General features: G+C 46.8%; 1 protein-coding gene across 2 annotated transcripts in view; it reads left to right on the plus strand.

Moving 5' to 3' along the window:
• Positions 1–16,027, plus strand: part of LOC139383027 (PR domain containing 10) — a 60,632-nt gene extending 44,605 nt beyond the window's left edge. For both annotated transcript variants that reach the window (XM_071127319.1, XM_071127320.1), the window contains exons 22-24: positions 6,138–6,300; positions 9,959–10,056; positions 15,385–16,027. In XM_071127319.1, the coding sequence (XP_070983420.1) occupies positions 6,138–6,300; positions 9,959–10,056; positions 15,385–15,567 (444 nt within the window). In that variant the 3' untranslated portion in view covers positions 15,568–16,027. The remainder of the gene's footprint in view (positions 1–6,137; positions 6,301–9,958; positions 10,057–15,384) is intronic.
• The last annotated feature ends 2,153 nt before the right edge of the window (positions 16,028–18,180 follow it).

Genomic DNA, 18,180 nt, shown 5'->3' on the forward strand with positions numbered 1-18,180 from the left:
GTTCTATAGGGGTTCTAACACCTTACTAGGGGTTCTAACACCTTACTAGGGGTTCTATAGGGGTTCTAACACCTTACTAGGGGTTATATAGGGGTTCTAACACCTTACTAGGGGTTCTAACACCTTACTAGGGGTTCTATAGGGGTTCTAACACCTTACTAGGGGTTCTATAGAGGTTCTAACGCCTTACTAGGGGTTATATAGGGGTTCTAACGCCTAACTAGGGGTTCTAACACCTTACTAGGGGTTCTATAGGGGTCCTAACAACTTACTAGGGGTTCTAACACCTTACTAGGGGTTCTGTAGGGGTTCTAACGCCTAACTAGGGGTTCTATAGGGGTTCTAACACCTTACTAGGGGCTCTAACACCTTACTAGGGGTTCTATAGGGGTTCTAACGCCTAACTAGGGGTTCTATAGGGGTTCTAACGCCTTACTAGGGGTTCTATAGGGGTTCTAACTCCTTACTGGACCCTAAACCCTTGACCCTAGACCCTAACCCCTAGACCCTAACCCCTAGACCCTGACCTATAGGGGATCTAACACCTTACTAGGGGTTCTATAGGGGTTCTAACGCCTTACTAGGGGTTCTATAGGGGTTCTAACACCTTACTAGGGGTTCTATAGGGGTTCTAACACCTAACTAGGGGTTCTATAGGGGTTCTAACACCTTACTAGGGGTTCTATAGGGGTTCTAACACCTAACTAGGGGTTCTAACACCTTACTAGGGGTTCTATAGGGGTTCTAACACCTTACTAGGGGTTCTATAGGGGTTCTAACACCTTACTAGGGGTTCTATAGGGGTTCTAACACCTTACTAGGGGTTCTATAGGGGTTCTAACATCTTACTAGGGGTTCTATAGGGGCTCTAACACCTTACTAGGGGTTCTATAGGGGTTCTAACGCCTAACTAGGGGTTCTATAGGGGTTCTAACGCCTTACTAGGGGTTCTATAGGGGTTCTAACTCCTTACTGGACCCTAAACCCTTGACCCTAGACCCTAACCCCTAGACCCTAACCCCTAGACCCTGACCTATAGGGGATCTAACACCTTACTAGGGGTTCTATAGGGGTTCTAACGCCTTACTAGGGGTTCTATAGGGGTTCTAACACCTTACTAGGGGTTCTATAGGGGTTCTAACACCTAACTAGGGGTTCTATAGGGGTTCCAACACCTTACTAGGGGTTCTATAGGGGTTCTAACACCTAACTAGGGGTTCTAACACCTTACTAGGGGTTCTATAGGGTTCTAACACCTTACTAGGGGTTCTATAGGGGTTCTAACACCTTACTAGGGGTTCTATAGGGGTTCTAACACCTTACTAGGGGTTCTATAGGGGTTCTAACACCTTACTAGGGATTCTATAGGGGTTCTAACACCTTACTAGGGGTTCTATAGGAGCTCTAACACCTTACTAGGGGTTCTATAGGGGTTCTAACACCTTACTAGGGGTTCTATAGGGGTTCTAACACCTTACTAGGGGTTCTATAGGGGATCTAACACCTTACTAGGGGTTCTAACACCTTACTAGGGGTTCTATAGGGGTTCTAACACCTTACTAGGGGTTATATAGGGGTTCTAACACCTTACTAGGGGTTCTAACACCTTACTAGGGGTTCTATAGGGGTTCTAACACCTTACTAGGGGTTCTATAGAGGTTCTAACGCCTTACTAGGGGTTATATAGGGGTTCTAACGCCTAACTAGGGGTTCTAACACCTTACTAGGGGTTCTATAGGGGTCCTAACAACTTACTAGGGGTTCTAACACCTTACTAGGGGTTCTGTAGGGGTTCTAACGCCTAACTAGGGGTTCTATAGGGGTTCTAACACCTTACTAGGGGCTCTATAGGGGTTCTAACTCCTTACTGGACCCTAAACCCTTGACCCTAGACCCTAACCCCTAGACCCTAACCCCTAGACCCTGACCTATAGGGGATCTAACACCTTACTAGGGGTTCTATAGGGGTTCTAACGCCTTACTAGGGGTTCTATAGGGGTTCTAACACCTTACTAGGGGTTCTATAGGGGTTCTAACACCTAACTAGGGGTTCTATAGGGGTTCTAACACCTTACTAGGGGTTCTATAGGGGTTCTAACACCTAACTAGGGGTTCTAACACCTTACTAGGGGTTCTATAGGGGTTCTAACACCTTACTAGGGGTTCTATAGGGGTTCTAACACCTTACTAGGGGTTCTATAGGGGTTCTAACACCTTACTAGGGGTTCTATAGGGGTTCTAACATCTTACTAGGGGTTCTATAGGGGCTCTAACACCTTACTAGGGGTTCTATAGGGGTTCTAACGCCTAACTAGGGGTTCTATAGGGGTTCTAACGCCTTACTAGGGGTTCTATAGGGGTTCTAACTCCTTACTGGACCCTAAACCCTTGACCCTAGACCCTAACCCCTAGACCCTAACCCCTAGACCCTGACCTATAGGGGATCTAACACCTTACTAGGGGTTCTATAGGGGTTCTAACGCCTTACTAGGGGTTCTATAGGGGTTCTAACACCTTACTAGGGGTTCTATAGGGGTTCTAACACCTAACTAGGGGTTCTATAGGGGTTCCAACACCTTACTAGGGGTTCTATAGGGGTTCTAACACCTAACTAGGGGTTCTAACACCTTACTAGGGGTTCTATAGGGTTCTAACACCTTACTAGGGGTTCTATAGGGGTTCTAACACCTTACTAGGGGTTCTATAGGGGTTCTAACACCTTACTAGGGGTTCTATAGGGGTTCTAACATCTTACTAGGGATTCTATAGGGGTTCTAACACCTTACTAGGGGTTCTATAGGAGCTCTAACACCTTACTAGGGGTTCTATAGGGGTTCTAACACCTTACTAGGGGTTCTATAGGGGTTCTAACACCTTACTAGGGGTTCTATAGGGGATCTAACACCTTACTAGGGGTTCTATCGGGGTTCTAACGCCTAACTAGGGGTTCTAACACCTTACTAGGGGTTCTATAGGGGTTCTAACGCCTAACTAGGGGTTCTAACACCTTACTAGGGGTTCTATAGGGGTTCTAACACCTTACTAGGGGTTCTATAGGGGTTCTAACACCTTACTAGGGGTTCTATAGGGGTTCTAACACCTTACTAGGGGTTCTATAGGGGTTCTAACACCTTACTAGGGGTTCTATAGGGGATCTAACACCTTACTAGGGGTTCTATCGGGGTTCTAACGCCTAACTAGGGGTTCTAACACCTTACTAGGGGTTCTATAGGGGTTCTAACGCCTAACTAGGGGTTCTATAGGGTTTCTAACGCCTTACTAGGGATTCTATAGGGGTTCTAACGCCTTACTAGGGGTTCTAACTCCTTACTAGGGGTTCTATAGGGGTTCTAACACCTTACTAGGGGTTCTAACTCCTTACTAGGGGTTCTATAGGGGTTCTAACACCTTACTAGGGGTTCTAACTCATTACTAGGGATTCTAACGCCTTACTAGGGGATCTAACACCTTACTAGGGGTTCTAACGCCTTACTAGGGTTTCTAACGCCTTACTAGGGGATCTAACACCTTACTAGGGGTTCTAACTCCTTACTAGGGGTTCTATAGGGGTTCTAATGCCTTATTAGGGGTTCTAACTCCTTACTAGGGGATCTAACACCTTACTAGGGGTTCTTTAGGGGTTCTAACTCCTTTCTAGGGGTTCTATTGGGGTTCTAACTCCTTACTAGGGGTTCTATAGGGGTTCTAACTCCTTACTAGGGGTTCTAACTCCTTACTAGGGGATCTAACACCTTACTAGTGGTTCTATAGGGGTTCTAACTCCTTACTAGGGGTTCTATTGGGTTTCTAACTCCTTACTAGGGGTTCTATAGGGGTTCTAACTCCTTACTAGGGGTTCTAACTCCTTACTAGGGGATCTAACACCTTACTAGTGGTTCTATAGGGGTTCTAACTCCTTACTAGGGGTTATAACTCCTTACTAGGGGTTCTATAGGGGTTCTAATGCCTTACTAGGGGTTCTAACTCCTTACTAGAGGTTCTATAGGGGTTCTAACGCCTTACTAGGGGTTCTAACTCCTTACTAGGGGTTCTATAGGGGTTCTAACGCCTTACTAGGGGTTCTAACTCCTTACTAGGGGTTCTATAGGGGTTCTAACTCCTTACTAGGGGTTATAACTCCTTACTAGGGATACGAACTCCTTACTAGGGATACGAACTCCTTACTAGGGGTTCTAACTCCTTACTAGGGATACTAACTCCTTAATAGGTGTTCGATAGGGGTTTTAACTCCTTACTAGGGGTTCTAACTCCTTACTAGGGGTTCTAACTCCTTACTAGGGGTACTAACTCCTTACTAGGGGTTCTATAGGGGTTCTAACTCCTTACTAGGGGTACTAACTCCTTACTAGGGGTTCTATAGGGGTTCTAACTTCTTACTAGGGGTTCTAACCCCTTACTAGGGGTTCTAACTACTTACTAGGGGTTTTAACTCCTTACTAGGGATACTAACTCCTTACTAGGGGTACTAACTCCTTACTAGGGGTACTAACTCCTTACTAGGGGTACTAACTCCTTACTAGGGGTACTAACTCCTTACTAGGGGTACTAACTCCTTACTAGGGGTACTAACTCCTTACTAGGGGTACTAACTCCTTACTAGGGATACTAACTCCTTACTAGGGGTTCTAACTCCTTACTAGGGGTTCTAACTCCTTACTAGGGATACTAACTCCTTACTAGGGATACTAACTCCTTACTAGGGGTTCTATAGGGGTTCTAACACCTTACTAGGGGTTCTAACTCATTACTAGGGATTCTAACGCCTTACTAGGGGATCTAACACCTTACTAGGGTTTCTAACGCCTTACTAGGGTTTCTAACGCCTTACTAGGGGATCTAACACCTTACTAGGGGTTCTAACTCCTTACTAGGGGTTCTATAAGGGTTCTAATGCCTTACTAGGGTTTCTAACTCCTTACTAGGGGATCTAACACCTTACTAGGGGTTCTTTAGGGGTTCTAACTCCTTACTAGGGGTTCTATAGGGGTTCTAACTCCTTACTAGGGGTTCTAACTCCTTACTAGGGGATCTAACACCTTACTAGTGGTTCTATAGGGGTTCTAACTCCTTACTAGGGGTTATATTGGGGTTCTAACTCCTTACTAGGGGTTCTATAGGGGTTCTAACTCCTTACTAGGGGTTCTAACTCCTTACTAGGGGATCTAACACCTTACTAGTGGTTCTATAGGGGTTCTAACTCCTTACTAGGGGTTATAACTCCTTACTAGGGGTTCTATAGGGGTTCTAATGCCTTACTAGGGGTTCTAACTCCTTACTAGAGGTTCTATAGGGGTTCTAACGCCTTACTAGGGGTTCTAACTCCTTACTAGGGGTTCTATAGGGGTTCTAACGCCTTACTAGGGGTTCTATAGGGGTTCTAATGCCTTTCTAGGGGTTCTAACTCCTTACTAGAGGTTCTATAGGGGTACTAACTCCTTACTAGGGATACTAACTCCTTACTAGGGGTTCTAACTCCTTACTAGGGGTTCTAACTCCTTACTAGGGATACTAACTCCTTACTAGGGATACTAACTCCTTACTAGGGATACTAACTCCTTACTAGGGATACTAACTCCTTACTAGGGATACTAACTCCTTACTAGGGATACTAACTCCTTACTAGGGATACTAACTCCTTACTAGGGATACTAACTCCTTGCTAGGGGTTCTAACTCCTTACTAGGGATACTAACTCCTTACTAGGGATACTAACTCCTTGCTAGGGGTTCTAACTCCTTACTAGGGATACTAACTCCTTACTAGGGATACTAACTCCTTACTAGGGATACTAACTCCTTACTAGGGATACTAACTCCTTGCTAGGGGTTCTAACTCCTTACTAGGGATACTAACTCCTTACTAGGGATACTAACTCCTTACTAGGGATACTAACTCCTTACTAGGGGTTCTAACTCCTTACTAGGGATACTAACTCCTTACTAGGAGTTCTAACTCCTTGCAGTACCCTGAACCTGTGCTATGTTTTAAAGCAAATACTGAATTTACATTTGACATTTTGGTCATTCAGCAGATGCTCTTATCCAGAGCTACATAGTACCTTCAACATGGTCTGTATCAATCCAACAATCAACCATCAACCTCTGTTGTTCCTGCAGGGTCAGCCTTTAAGCCCTTCCTCCCAGGTGACCCAGGAGTTAAGCCCCGCCCAGCTGACCCCTGTGACCCTGGCCCAGAGTCACGCCCTCCAGACGTCATCCAATCAGCAGGGCTCTGTGCAGCACGCCTACATCCCCGGCAACTGGAACTACCGAGGATACCGTGAGTACCACTGCGTGGATTGGGCTGGGCTCTGCATGCACTAGATTTTTAAAACATACGATCTACAGTGTATTCGGAAAGTATTCAGACCCCTTGACTTTTTCCACATTTTGATACGTTACAACCATATTCTAAAATGTATTAAAACTTTTTTTCCCCCTCATCAATCTATAATACCCCATAATGACATCACAATACCCCATAATGACATCACAATACCCCATAATGACATCACAATACCCCATAATGACATCACAATACCCCATAATGACATCACAATACCCCATAATGACATCACAATACCCCATAATGACAAAGCAAAAACAGGTTATGGGCTTTTTGCAAATGTATATAAAAACCCCCAGAAATATCACATTTACAGAAGTATTCAGACCCTTTACTCAGTACATGTTTGATGTTTGATCTGGGTTCAAGTCCGGGCCCTGGCTGGGTCACTCAAGGACATTCAGAGACTTGTCCCGAAGCCACTCCCGCGTTGTCTTGGCTGTGTGCTTAGGGTCGTTGTCCTGTTGGAAGGTGATACATACCAGGCAGTGATGCAACCAGTCAGATGCTCTCGATGGTGCAGCTGTATAACCTTTTGAGGATCTGAGGACCCATGCCAAATCTTCTGAGGGGGAATAGGTTTTGTTGTGCCCTCTTCACGACTGTCTTGGTGTGCTTGGACCATGATAGTTTGTTGTTGATGTGGACACCGAGGAACTTAAAGCTCTCAACCTGCTCAGCTACATCCCCGTCGATGAGAATGGGGGCGTGGTCGGCCCTGCTTTTCCTGTAGTCCACAATCAGCTCCTTTGTCTTGATCACTTTGAGAGAGAGGTTGTTGTCCTGGCACCACACGACCAGGTCACTGACCTCCTCCCTGTAGACTGTCTCATCGTTGTTGGTGATCAGGCCTACCACTGTTGTTGTCCTGGCACCACACGACCAGGTCTCTGACCTCCTCCCTGTAGGCTGTCTCATCGTTGTTGGTGATCAGGCCTACCACTGTTGTGTCATCGGCAACCTTGATGATGGTGTTGGAGTCGTGCCTGGCCATGCTTTCATGAGTGAACAGGGAGTACAGGAGGGGACTGAGCGAGCACCCCAGAGGGGCCCCTGTGTTGAGGATCAACGGTGAGGATCATCAGTTCCCTACCCTTACCACATGGGGGCGGCCCGTCAGGAAGTCCAGGAACCAGTTGCAGAGGGGGGTGTTTAGTCCCAGGGTCCTTAGCTTAGTGATGAGCTTGGAGGGCACTATGGTGTTGAACGCTGAGCTATCGTCATGCATTCTCACATAGGTGTTCCTTTTGTCCAGGTGGGAACGGGCAGTGTTGAGTGCAATAGAGATTGCATCATCTGTGGATCTGTTTGGGCGGTATGCAAATTGGAGTGGGTCTAGGGTTTCTGGGATGATGGTGTTGATGTAACCCATGACCAGCCTTTCAAAGCACTTCGTGGCTATGGATGTGAGTGCTACGGGTCTGTAGTCATTTAGGCAGGTTACCTTAGTGGTCTTGGGCACAGGTACTATGGTGGTCTGCTTAAAACATGTTGGTATTACAGACTCTGCCAGGGAGAGGTTGAAAATGTCAGTGAAGACACTTGCCAGTTGGTCAGCGCATGCTCTGAGTACACGTCCTGGTAATTTGTCTGGCCCTGCGGCCAAGGATGATCAATGGAAACAGAATGCATCTGAGCTCAATTTTGAGTCCCATAGCAAAGGGTCTGAATACTTATGTAAATATAGTATCTGTTTATTTGTTATACATTTGAAAAAAATGTAAATAAACCTGTTTTTGCTTTGTCATTATGGGGTGTTGTGATGTCATTATGGGGTATTGTGATGTCATTATGGGGTATTGTGTGTAGATTGTTGAGGATTTGTATTGATTTAATTCGTTTTAGAACAAGGCTGTAACGTTACAAAATGTGGAAAAAGTCAAGGGGTCTGAATACTTTCCGAATGCACTGTAGGTACCTGATATGTAAAGTACCAGGCGTTTTAAGGTCTGGCATGCATCAGCAACACCTGGGCAGAGGAACACGTCCTTCATCTGTTTTTTCAATATAGTATTCCTCCCACTCAGGGATTTAAAAGCGTTGGATTGGTTCAGGGTTAAGAGGACGTTTACACAAGTTGAGCTGTAGGGAATATCCCAGCCTATTAAATCCAAGTTGAGCTCTAGGGCATATCCCAGCCTCCAAGTTGAGCTCTAGGGAATATCCCAGCCTATTAAATCCAAGTTGAGCTCTAGGGCATATCCCAGCCTAATAAATCCAAGTTGAGCTCTAGGGCATATCCCAGCCTAATAAATCCAAGTTGAGCTCTAGGGAATGTCCCAGCCTATTAAATCCAAGTTGATCTCTAGGGAATATCCCAGCCTATTAAATCCAAGTTGAGCTCTAGGGAATATCCCAGCCTATTAAATCAAAGTTGAGCTCTAGGGCATATCCCAGCCTAATAAATCCAAGTTGAGCTCTAGGGCATATCCCAGCCTAATAAATCCAAGTTGAGCTCTAGGGCATATCCCAGCCTATTAAATCCAAGTTGAGCTCTAGGGAATATCCCAGCCTATTAAATCCAAGTTGAGCTCTAGGGCATATCCCAGCCTAATAAATCCAAGTTGAGCTCTAGGGCATATCCCAGCCTATTAAATCCAAGTTGAGCTCTAGGGCATATCCCAGCCTATTAAATCCAAGTTGAGCTCTAGGGAATATCCCAGCCTATTAAATCCAAGTTGATCTCTAGGGCATATCCCAGCCTATTAAATCCAAGTTGAGCTCTAGGGAATATCCCAGCCTATTAAATCCAAGTTGAGCGATAGGGAATGTCCCTTCTTATTAAATGAGACGGAGTGAATGAGGGCACACATCGGGAGAGAAATGCTTAGAGATTCAGGCCATAGCTTAACAGTATGTTGAACCGACAGAGACATTATACTGACTGACTCACTCCTGTCTCTCTCTCTCCTGTCTCTCTCTCTCCTGTCTCACTCCTTCTCTCTCTCGCACTCTCTCCTGTCTCTCTCACTCCTCTCTCTCCTGTCTCCTGTCTCTCTCTCTCCTGTCTCTCTCTCTCTCACTCCTCTCTCTCCTCTCTCTCCTCCCTCTCCTGTCTCACTCCTTCTCTCTCTCTCTCTCTCACTCCTGTCTATCCTGTCTCTCTCACTCCTCTCTCTCCTGTCTCTCTCTCTCCTGTCTCTCTCACTCCTCTCTCTCCTCCCTCTCCTGTCTCACTCCTTCTTCCTTCTTCTTCTTCTTCTTCACTTCCTTGCTTCTCTCTCTCTCCTTGCCTCTCTCTCTCTCTCTCTCTCTCTCTCTCTCTCCTTGTCTCTCTCTCTCTCTCTCTCTCTCTCTCTCTCCTGTCTCTCTCTCTCTCCTGTCTCTCTCTCTCTCTCTTCTCGCTCTCCTTGCCTCTCTCTCTCTCCTTGCCTCTCTCTCTCTCTCCTTGCCTCTCTCTCTCTCTCCTTGCCTCTCTCTCTCTCTCTCTCCTTGCCTCTCTCTCGCTCCTGTCTCACGTCTTGCCTCTCTCTCACTCCTCTCTCTCCTCTCTCTCCTCCCTCTCCTGTCTCACTCCTTCTTTCTCTCTCTGTCTCTCTGTCTCTCTCTGTCTCTCTCCTCTCTCTCTCTCTCTCTCTCTCTCTCTCTCTAGCCTCTGAGATCCAGATGATGACGTTGCCGCATACCCAGTACGTGATCGCTGAGGCCAGCACTCCTGTCACAGGGGTCAACAGTGCTGGGGTCAAGACGGTGAGTTATGAGAGAGGGTCTAGCTACTTCTCTTGGTTATCAATAAACGGTGTGGTTCTCAGTGGGTTTACCTAGCTGTAGCTCACCTGGCCCAGTAGGGAGGTGTCTGCATGTTTAGGACCTTTCCAATTGTCCTAAAGAGGAACTCTGCTTAGTTGGCGCCAGACAAGCTAATTCAAATGCACCTTATGGTTACTCTAAGCTATAGTGAGCTCCAAGAAGTATTGGGAGAGGGATACCATTTTTTGTTGAAATGATATGATGATGACGAGGTTAAAGTGGGGCGGCAGGGTAGCCTAGTGGTTAGAGCGTTGGACTAGTAACCGGAAGGTTGCGAGTTCAAACCCCCGAGCTGACAAGGTACAAATCTGTCGTTCTGCCCCTGAACAGGCAGTTAACCCACTGTTCCCAGGCCGTCATTGAAAATAAGAATTTGTTCTTAACTGACTTGCCTGGTTAAATAAAGGTAAAATAAAAAAATAAAATAAAAAAAGTGCGGACGGTCAGCTTTAATTTCAGGGGTATTTTCATCCATATCGGGTGAACCGTTTAGAATGGTGTTTTCCCCCAGGTGTTCTGTTTAGAATGGTGTTTTCCCAGGTGTTCTGTTTTAGAATGGTGTTTTCCCAGGTGTTCTGTTTTAGAATGGTGTTTTCCCAGGTGTTCTGTTTTAGAATGGTGTTTTCCCAGGTGTTCTGTTTTAGAATGGTGTTTCCCCCCAGGTGTGCTGGTTAGAATGGTGTTTTCCCAGGTGTTCTGTTTAGAATGGTGTTTTCCCAGGTGTTCTGTTTAGAATGGTGTTTTCCCCAGGTGTTCTGTTTAGAATGGTGTTTTCCCAGGTGTTCTGTTTAGAATGGTGTTTTCCCAGGTGTTCTGTTTAGAATGGTGTTTTCCCCAGGTGTTCTGTTTAGAATGGTGTTTTCCCAGGTGTTCTGTTTAGAATGGTGTTTTCCCAGGTGATCTGTTTAGAATGGTGTTTCCCCAGGTGTGCTGTTTAGAATGGTGTTTCCCCAGGTGTTCTGTTTAGAATGGTGTTTTCCCAGGTGATCTGTTTAGAATGGTGTTTTCCCAGGTGATCTGTTTAGAATGGTGTTTCCCCAGGTGATCTGTTTAGAATGGTGTTTTCCCAGGTGTGCTGGTTAGAATGGTGTTTTCCCCCAGGTGTTCTGTTTAGAATGGTGTTTTCCCAGGTGTGCTGGTTAGAATGGTGTTTTCCCCCAGGTGTTCTGTTTAGAATGGTGTTTTCCCAGGTGTGCTGGTTAGAATGGTGTTTTCCCCCAGGTGTGCTGTTTAGAATGGTGTTTTCCCAGGTGTTCTGTTTAGAATGGTGTTTTCCCAGGTGATCTGTTTAGAATGGTGTTTTCCCAGGTGATCTGGTTAGAATGGTGTTTTCCCAGGTGATCTGTTTAGAATGGTGTTTTCCCGAGTGTGCTGGTTAGAATGGTGTTTTCCCAGGTGTTCTGTTTAGAATGGTGTTTTCCCAGGTGTTCTGTTTAGAATGGTGTTTTCCCAGGTGTGCTGGTTAGAATGGTGTTTTCCCCCAGGTGTGCTGTTTAGAATGGTGTTTTCCCAGGTGATCTGTTTAGAATGGTGTTTTCCCAGGTGATCTGTTTAGAATGGTGTTTTCCCGAGTGTGCTGGTTAGAATGGTGTTTTCCCGAGTGTGCTGGTTAGAATGTTGTTTCCCCAGGTGTTCTGTTTAGAATGGTGTTTTCCCAGGTGTGCTGGTTAGAATGGTGTTTCCCCAGGTGTTCTGTTTAGAATGGTGTTTCCCCAGGTGATCTGGTTAGAATGGTGTTTTCCCAGGTGTGCTGGTTAGAATGGTGTTTCCCCAGGTGTTCTGTTTAGAATGGTGTTTTCCCAGGTGTGCTGGTTAGAATGGTGTTTTCCCAGGTGATCTGTTCAGAATGGTGTTTCCCCCAGGTGAACCGTTTAGAATGGTGTTTTCCCAGGTGTTCTGTTTAGAATGGTGTTTTCTCAGGTGTGCTGGTTAGAATGGTGTTTCCCCAAGGTGATCTGTTTAGAATGATGTTTCCCCAGGTGTGCTGGTTAGAAAGGTGTTTTCCCAGGTGATCTGGTTAGAATGGTGTTTTCCCAGGTGTGCTGGTTAGAATGGTGTTTTCCCAGGTGTTCTGTTTAGAATGGTGTTTTCCCAGGTGATCTGGTTAGAATGGTGTTTTCCCAGGTGTACTGTTTAGAATGGTGTTTTCCCAGGTGTGCTGGTTAGAATGGTGTTTTCCCAGGTGATCTGTTTTGAATGGTGTTTTCCCAGGTGTTCTGTTTAGAATGGTGTTTTCCCAGGTGTGCTGTTTTAGAATGGTGTTTTCCCAGGTGATCTGTTTAGAATGGTGTTTTCCCAGGTGTTCTGTTTAGAATGGTGTTTTCCCAGGTGATCTGTTTAGAATGGTGTTTTCCCAGGTGATCTGTTTAGAATGGTGTTTCCCCCAGGTGTTCTGTTTAGAATGGTGTTTTCCCAGGTGATCTGGTTAGAATGGTGTTTTCCCAGGTGATCTGTTTAGAATGGTGTTTTCCCAGGTGATCTGGTTAGAATGGTGTTTTCCCAGGTGTGCTGTTTTATTGGCTGCTCCCTAACACTAGTTACCTGTTCTGTTAAGATTCATCACTATAATCTCAATATTCTGTTAATTAAGATTCATCACTATAATCTCAATATTCTGTTAAGAATCATTACCATAATCTCAATATTCATTACCCTATTCGCAATATTCTGTTAAGATTCATTACCCTAATCTCAATATTCTGTTAAGAATCATTACCATAATCTCAATATTCATTACCCTATTCGCAATAGTCTGTTAAGATTCATTACCCTAATCTCAATATTCTGTTAAGAATCATTACCATAATCTCAATATTCATTACCCTAATCTCAATATTATGTTAAGATTCATTACCCTAATCTCAATATTCTGCTAAGAATCATTACCATAATCTCAATATTCATTACCCTAATCTCAATATTCTGTTAAGATTCATTACCCTAATCTCAATATTCTGTTAAGAATCATTACCATAATCTCAATATTCTGTTAAAAACCATTACCATCATCTCAATATTCATTACCCTAATCTCAATATTCTGTTAAGAATCATTACCGTAATCTCAATATTCATTACCCTAATCTCAATATTCTGTTAAGATTCATTACCGTAATCTCAATATTCTGTTAAATGTCCTAATAAATTATGCACCCAAAACATGGGTCTGGTACATTTCCCAATGACCGGTCACGTTGTCCGGTGCAACGGAAACCCTGGTGTGGTGTATGTTGGTGTATAGTAGTGGTGTATAGTAGTGTATAGTGGTGGTGTATAGTAGCGGTGTATAGTAGCGGTGTATAGTAGTGGTGTATAGTAGTGGTGTATATTGGTGGTTTTGGTGGTGTATAGTGGTGGTGTATAGTGGTGTATAGTGATGTATAGTGGTGTATGGTGGTGTATAGTGATGTATGGTGGTGGTGTATAGTGGTGGATGATGGTGGTGGATGATGGTGGTGGTGTATGGTTGTGGTGGGGGTGTATGGTGGTGGTGTATGGTGGTGGTGGTGGTGTATAGTGGTGGATGATGGTGGTGGTGTATGGTGGTGTATGGTGGGGGTGTTTGATGGTGTTGTATGGTGGTGTATGGTGGTGGTGGTGTATGGTGGTGTGTGGTGGTGGTGTATGGTGGTGTATGGTGGTGGTGGTGTATGGTGTTGTATAGTGGTGATTTATGGTGGTGATGTATAGTGGTGTATGGTGGTGGTGGTGTATGGTGTTGTATAGTGGTGATGTATGGTGGTGTATGGTGGTGGTGGTGTATGGTGTTGTATAGTGGTGGTGTATGGTGGTGATGTATGGTGGTGTATGGTGGTGGTGTATAGTGGTGGATGATGGTGGTGGTGGTGGTGGTGTATAGTGGTGGTGTATGGTGGTGATGGTGGTGTATAGTGGTGGATGATGGTGGTGATGGTGTATGGTGGTGGTGTATGGTGGTGGTGTATGGTGGTGTATGGTGGGGGTGTATGATGGTGGTGTATGGTGGTGGTGGTGTATGGTGGTGGTGGTGTATGGTGGTGTATGGTGGTGGTGGTGTGTGGTGGTGTATAGTGGTGTATGGTGGTGGTGGTGGTGTATAGTGGTGTATGGTGGCGATGTATGGTGGTGTATGGTGGTGGTGGTGTATGGTGGGGGTGTTTGATGGTGTTGTATGGTGGTGTATGGTGGTGGTGGTGTGTGGTGGTGGTGTATGGTGGTGTATGGTGGTGGTGGTGTATGGTGTTGTATAGTGGTGATTTATGGTGTTGATGTATAGTGGTGTATGGTGGTGGTGGTGTATGGTGTTGTATAGTGGTGGTGTATGGTGGTGTATGGTGGTGGTGGTGTATGGTGGTGTATGGTGGTGGTGGTGTATGGTGGTGGTGTATGGTGGTGTATGGTGGTGGTGGTGTATGGTGGTGTATAGTGGTGGTGTATGGTGGTGGTGTTGTATAGTGGTGGTGTATGGTGGTGTATGGTGGTGGTGGTGTATGGTGGTGTATAGTGGTGGTGTATGGTGGTGGTGGTGTATGGTGGTGGTGTATGGTGGTGTATGGTGGTGATGTATGGTGGTGTATGGTGGTGGTGGTGTATGGTGGTGGTGGTGTATGGTGGTGTATAGTGGTGTATGGTGGTGTATGGTGGTGGTGTATGGTGTTGTATAGTGGTGGTGTATGGTGGTGTATGGTGGTGGTGTATGGTGGTGTATGGTGGTGGTGGTGTATGGTGGTGGTGTATGGTGGTGGTGTATGGTGGTGGTGGTGGTGTATGGTGGTGGTGTATGGTGGTGGTGGTGTATGGTGGTGGTGTATGGTGGTGGTGTATGGTGTTGTGGTGGTGGTGTATGGTGGTGGTGTATGGTGTTGTGGTGGTGGTGTGTGGTGGTGGTGGTGTATGGTGGTGGTGGTGTATGGTGGTGGTGTATGGTGGTGGTGTATGGTGTTGTGGGGGTGGTGTATGGTGGTGGTGTATGGTGTTGTGGTGGTGGTGTATGGTGGTGGTGGTGTATGGTGGTGGTGGTGGTGGTGTTGTATAGTGGTGGTGTATGGTGGTGGTGGTGTATGGTGGTGTATGGTGGTGTATGGTGGTGTATGGTGGTGGTGGTGGTGGTGTATGGTGGTGGTGTATGGTGGTGTATGGTGGTGGTGGTGGTGTATGGTGGTGGTGTATGGTGGTGTATGGTGGTGGTGGTGTATGGTGGTGGTGGTGGTGGTGTATGGTGGTGTATGGTGGTGTATGGTGGTGGTGGTGGTGATCTGTGTATTCTAACTGTTGTACCATCTTGTTCCAGACCCACTATGTGATTTCAGAGGGCCAGTCTGAGTTGGACCCTAAGCAGGCCAGCGGCCCCCAGAACTCGGCCCAGACCCATCTGGATGCCCAGACCTCCTCCCAGCAGCCCACCACACAGTACATCATCACCACCACCACCAACGGCACCGGGGCCAGCGAACTACACATCACCAAACCTTGACCTCTAGCAGCAGCTGTTACCTACTTCTCACAGCGCCAAACGACTGACCCAGGGACAGCTGTTTATCCAGGGAACTCACTTTGACATTGAGCCCTATATGAGGCTCAACTATCCTACAGATCTTGGTACTGATCTAGGAACAACTGTACATAGTTAAATTACTCTTTGGAGACGTAAGGACTGGTCACAGACCTGTCTGCATGCAGCCCCGCCCCACAGACACACACACACACACACCACACACACCCACCAACACACACACACACACACCCACCAACACACACATAAAGTTCACTCACAGACCTGGTTCTTAGCTCAGAGGAACAGGGTTTTTAGATCAGCACTACTTGTTGTGTGTCTGTTTCGGTTGAACTGAACGAGCTGAGAAGCTGCCAGAACTGTCCAGAAGAAAGGAGCAGCTCATTCAAGACGCGGAAAAGGAAATCTGGACTTTTTGGAGGAGAACATAGTATAAACACGGCCATACAGTTAGCTGTGTGTGTGTGTGTGTGTGTGTGTGTGTGTGTGTGTGTGTGTGTGTGTGTGTGTGTGTGTGTGTGTGTGTGTGTGTGTGTGTGTGTGTGTGTGTGTGTGTGTGTGTGTGTGTGTGTGTGTGTGTGTGTGTGTGTGTGTGTGTGTGTGTGTGTGTGTGTGTGTGAACTGAAACACACTGGAGAGCTTCGATAGCTCTGTTTCTGAGACCTTTTCAGTGACTGACACTTCAGATAGAAGACTTGGTCAGACCCCCCCACCCTTTAAGCCTGTCGCATGCTTCCCAGTCCAAACGGTCATATATTATGACAACAATTTGTGAAGTTTTAGTTTGTTTGTTGTTCGGCAGGGTTTTGTTCAGCTGTTCATGCACACACCCCCCTTTACCCCTCCATAACAACCCCCCCCCTCCCCCTTTACCCCTCCATAACACCCTCCTTTACCCCCCCCCTTACCCCTCCATAACAACCCCCCCTTACCCCTCCATAACACCCCCCCTTACCCCTCCATAACACCCCCTCCTTATCCCTCCATAACAACCCCCTTTACCCCTCCATAACACCCCCCCCCCCCCCCCTCACCCCTCCATAACACCCTCCCCCCCTTACCCCTCCATAACACTTACCCCCCCTCACCCCTGCATAACACCCCCCCCCCCCCCCTTCCCCTCCATAACAACCCCCCTCACCCCTCCATAACACCCCCCCTTACCCCTCCATAACACCCCCCCCCTTACCCCTCCATAACACCCCACCCTTACCCCCCCTCACCCCTGCGTAACACCCCCCCCCCCTTCCCCTCAATAACAACCCCCCTTACCTCTCCACAACACCCCCCATAACTCTCCTTACCCCCTCCTTACCTCTCCATAACACCCCCCCATAACTCTCCTTACCCCCTCCTTACCTCTCCATAACACCCCCCCCCCATGACTCTCCTTACCCCCCCTACCCCCCCTTACCCCCTCCTTACCTCTCCATAACCCAGGTAAGGGGGGGGTTATGGAGAGGTAAGGAGGGGGTAAGGGGGGGTAGGGGGGGTAAGGAGAGTCATGGGGGGGGGTGTTATGGAGAGGTAAGGAGGGGGTAAGGAGAGTTATGGGGGGGTGTTATGGAGAGGTAAGGAGGGGGTACCTCTCCATAACCCCCCATACCTCTCCTTACCCCCCCTTACCTCTCCATAACACCTTACCCCTCCATAACAACCCCCTTTCCCCTCCATAACAACCCCCTTACCCATCCATAACACCCTCCTTACCCCCCCTACCCCCCCTTACCCCCTCCTTACCTCTCCATAACCCCCCCTTACCTCTCCATAACCCCCCATACCTCTCCTTACCCCCCCTTACCTCTCCATAACACCTTACCCCTCCATAACAACCCCCTTTCCCCTCCATAACAACCCCCTTACCCATCCATAACACCCTCCTTACCCCCCATACCTCTCCTTACCCCCCCCTTACCCCTCCATAACACTTACCCCCCCCTCACCCCTGCATAACACCCCCCTTACCCCCCATACCTCTCCTTACCCCCCCCTTACCTCTCCATAACTCCCCCAGGTTACAGTATCTTTGACCACCTAACATGGTTCTCAGCACATTATTGTAGGTGTAGTTAATATATTGTTCCATTCCTGACATAATTCTCCAGTCTGTATTTTACTGATGTCTTCCTCCCTCCAGTTGAACAGTGCAAAACGCAGCATCGTGTGATGCTAAATGCATCAAACTGGCTGTATTTCTGTATTTTGAAAGTTCGATATCTTGAAAACTTGATTGCTGACATGCAAACACATTTTGGCACTATATCAACAGTGGACTAATGAAACAAGGGGTTTCTGGTTGGAGTTTTCCTTTAAATGGCACCCTATTCCCTAGACAGTGCACTACTATAGACCAGAGCCCTATTCCCTAGACAGTGCACTACTATAGACCAGAGCCCTATTTCCTAGACAGTGCACTACTATAGACCAGAGCCCTATTCCCTAGACAGTGCACTACTATAAACCAGAGCCCTATTCCCTAGACAGTGCACTACTATAGACCAGAGCCCTATTCCCTAGACAGTGCACTACTATAAACCAGAGCCCTATTCCCTAGACAGTGCACTACTATAGACC

Source organism: Oncorhynchus clarkii, chromosome 24 (assembly GCF_045791955.1).
Source record: "Oncorhynchus clarkii lewisi isolate Uvic-CL-2024 chromosome 24, UVic_Ocla_1.0, whole genome shotgun sequence".
Taxonomy (NCBI): Eukaryota; Metazoa; Chordata; class Actinopteri; order Salmoniformes; family Salmonidae; genus Oncorhynchus; species Oncorhynchus clarkii.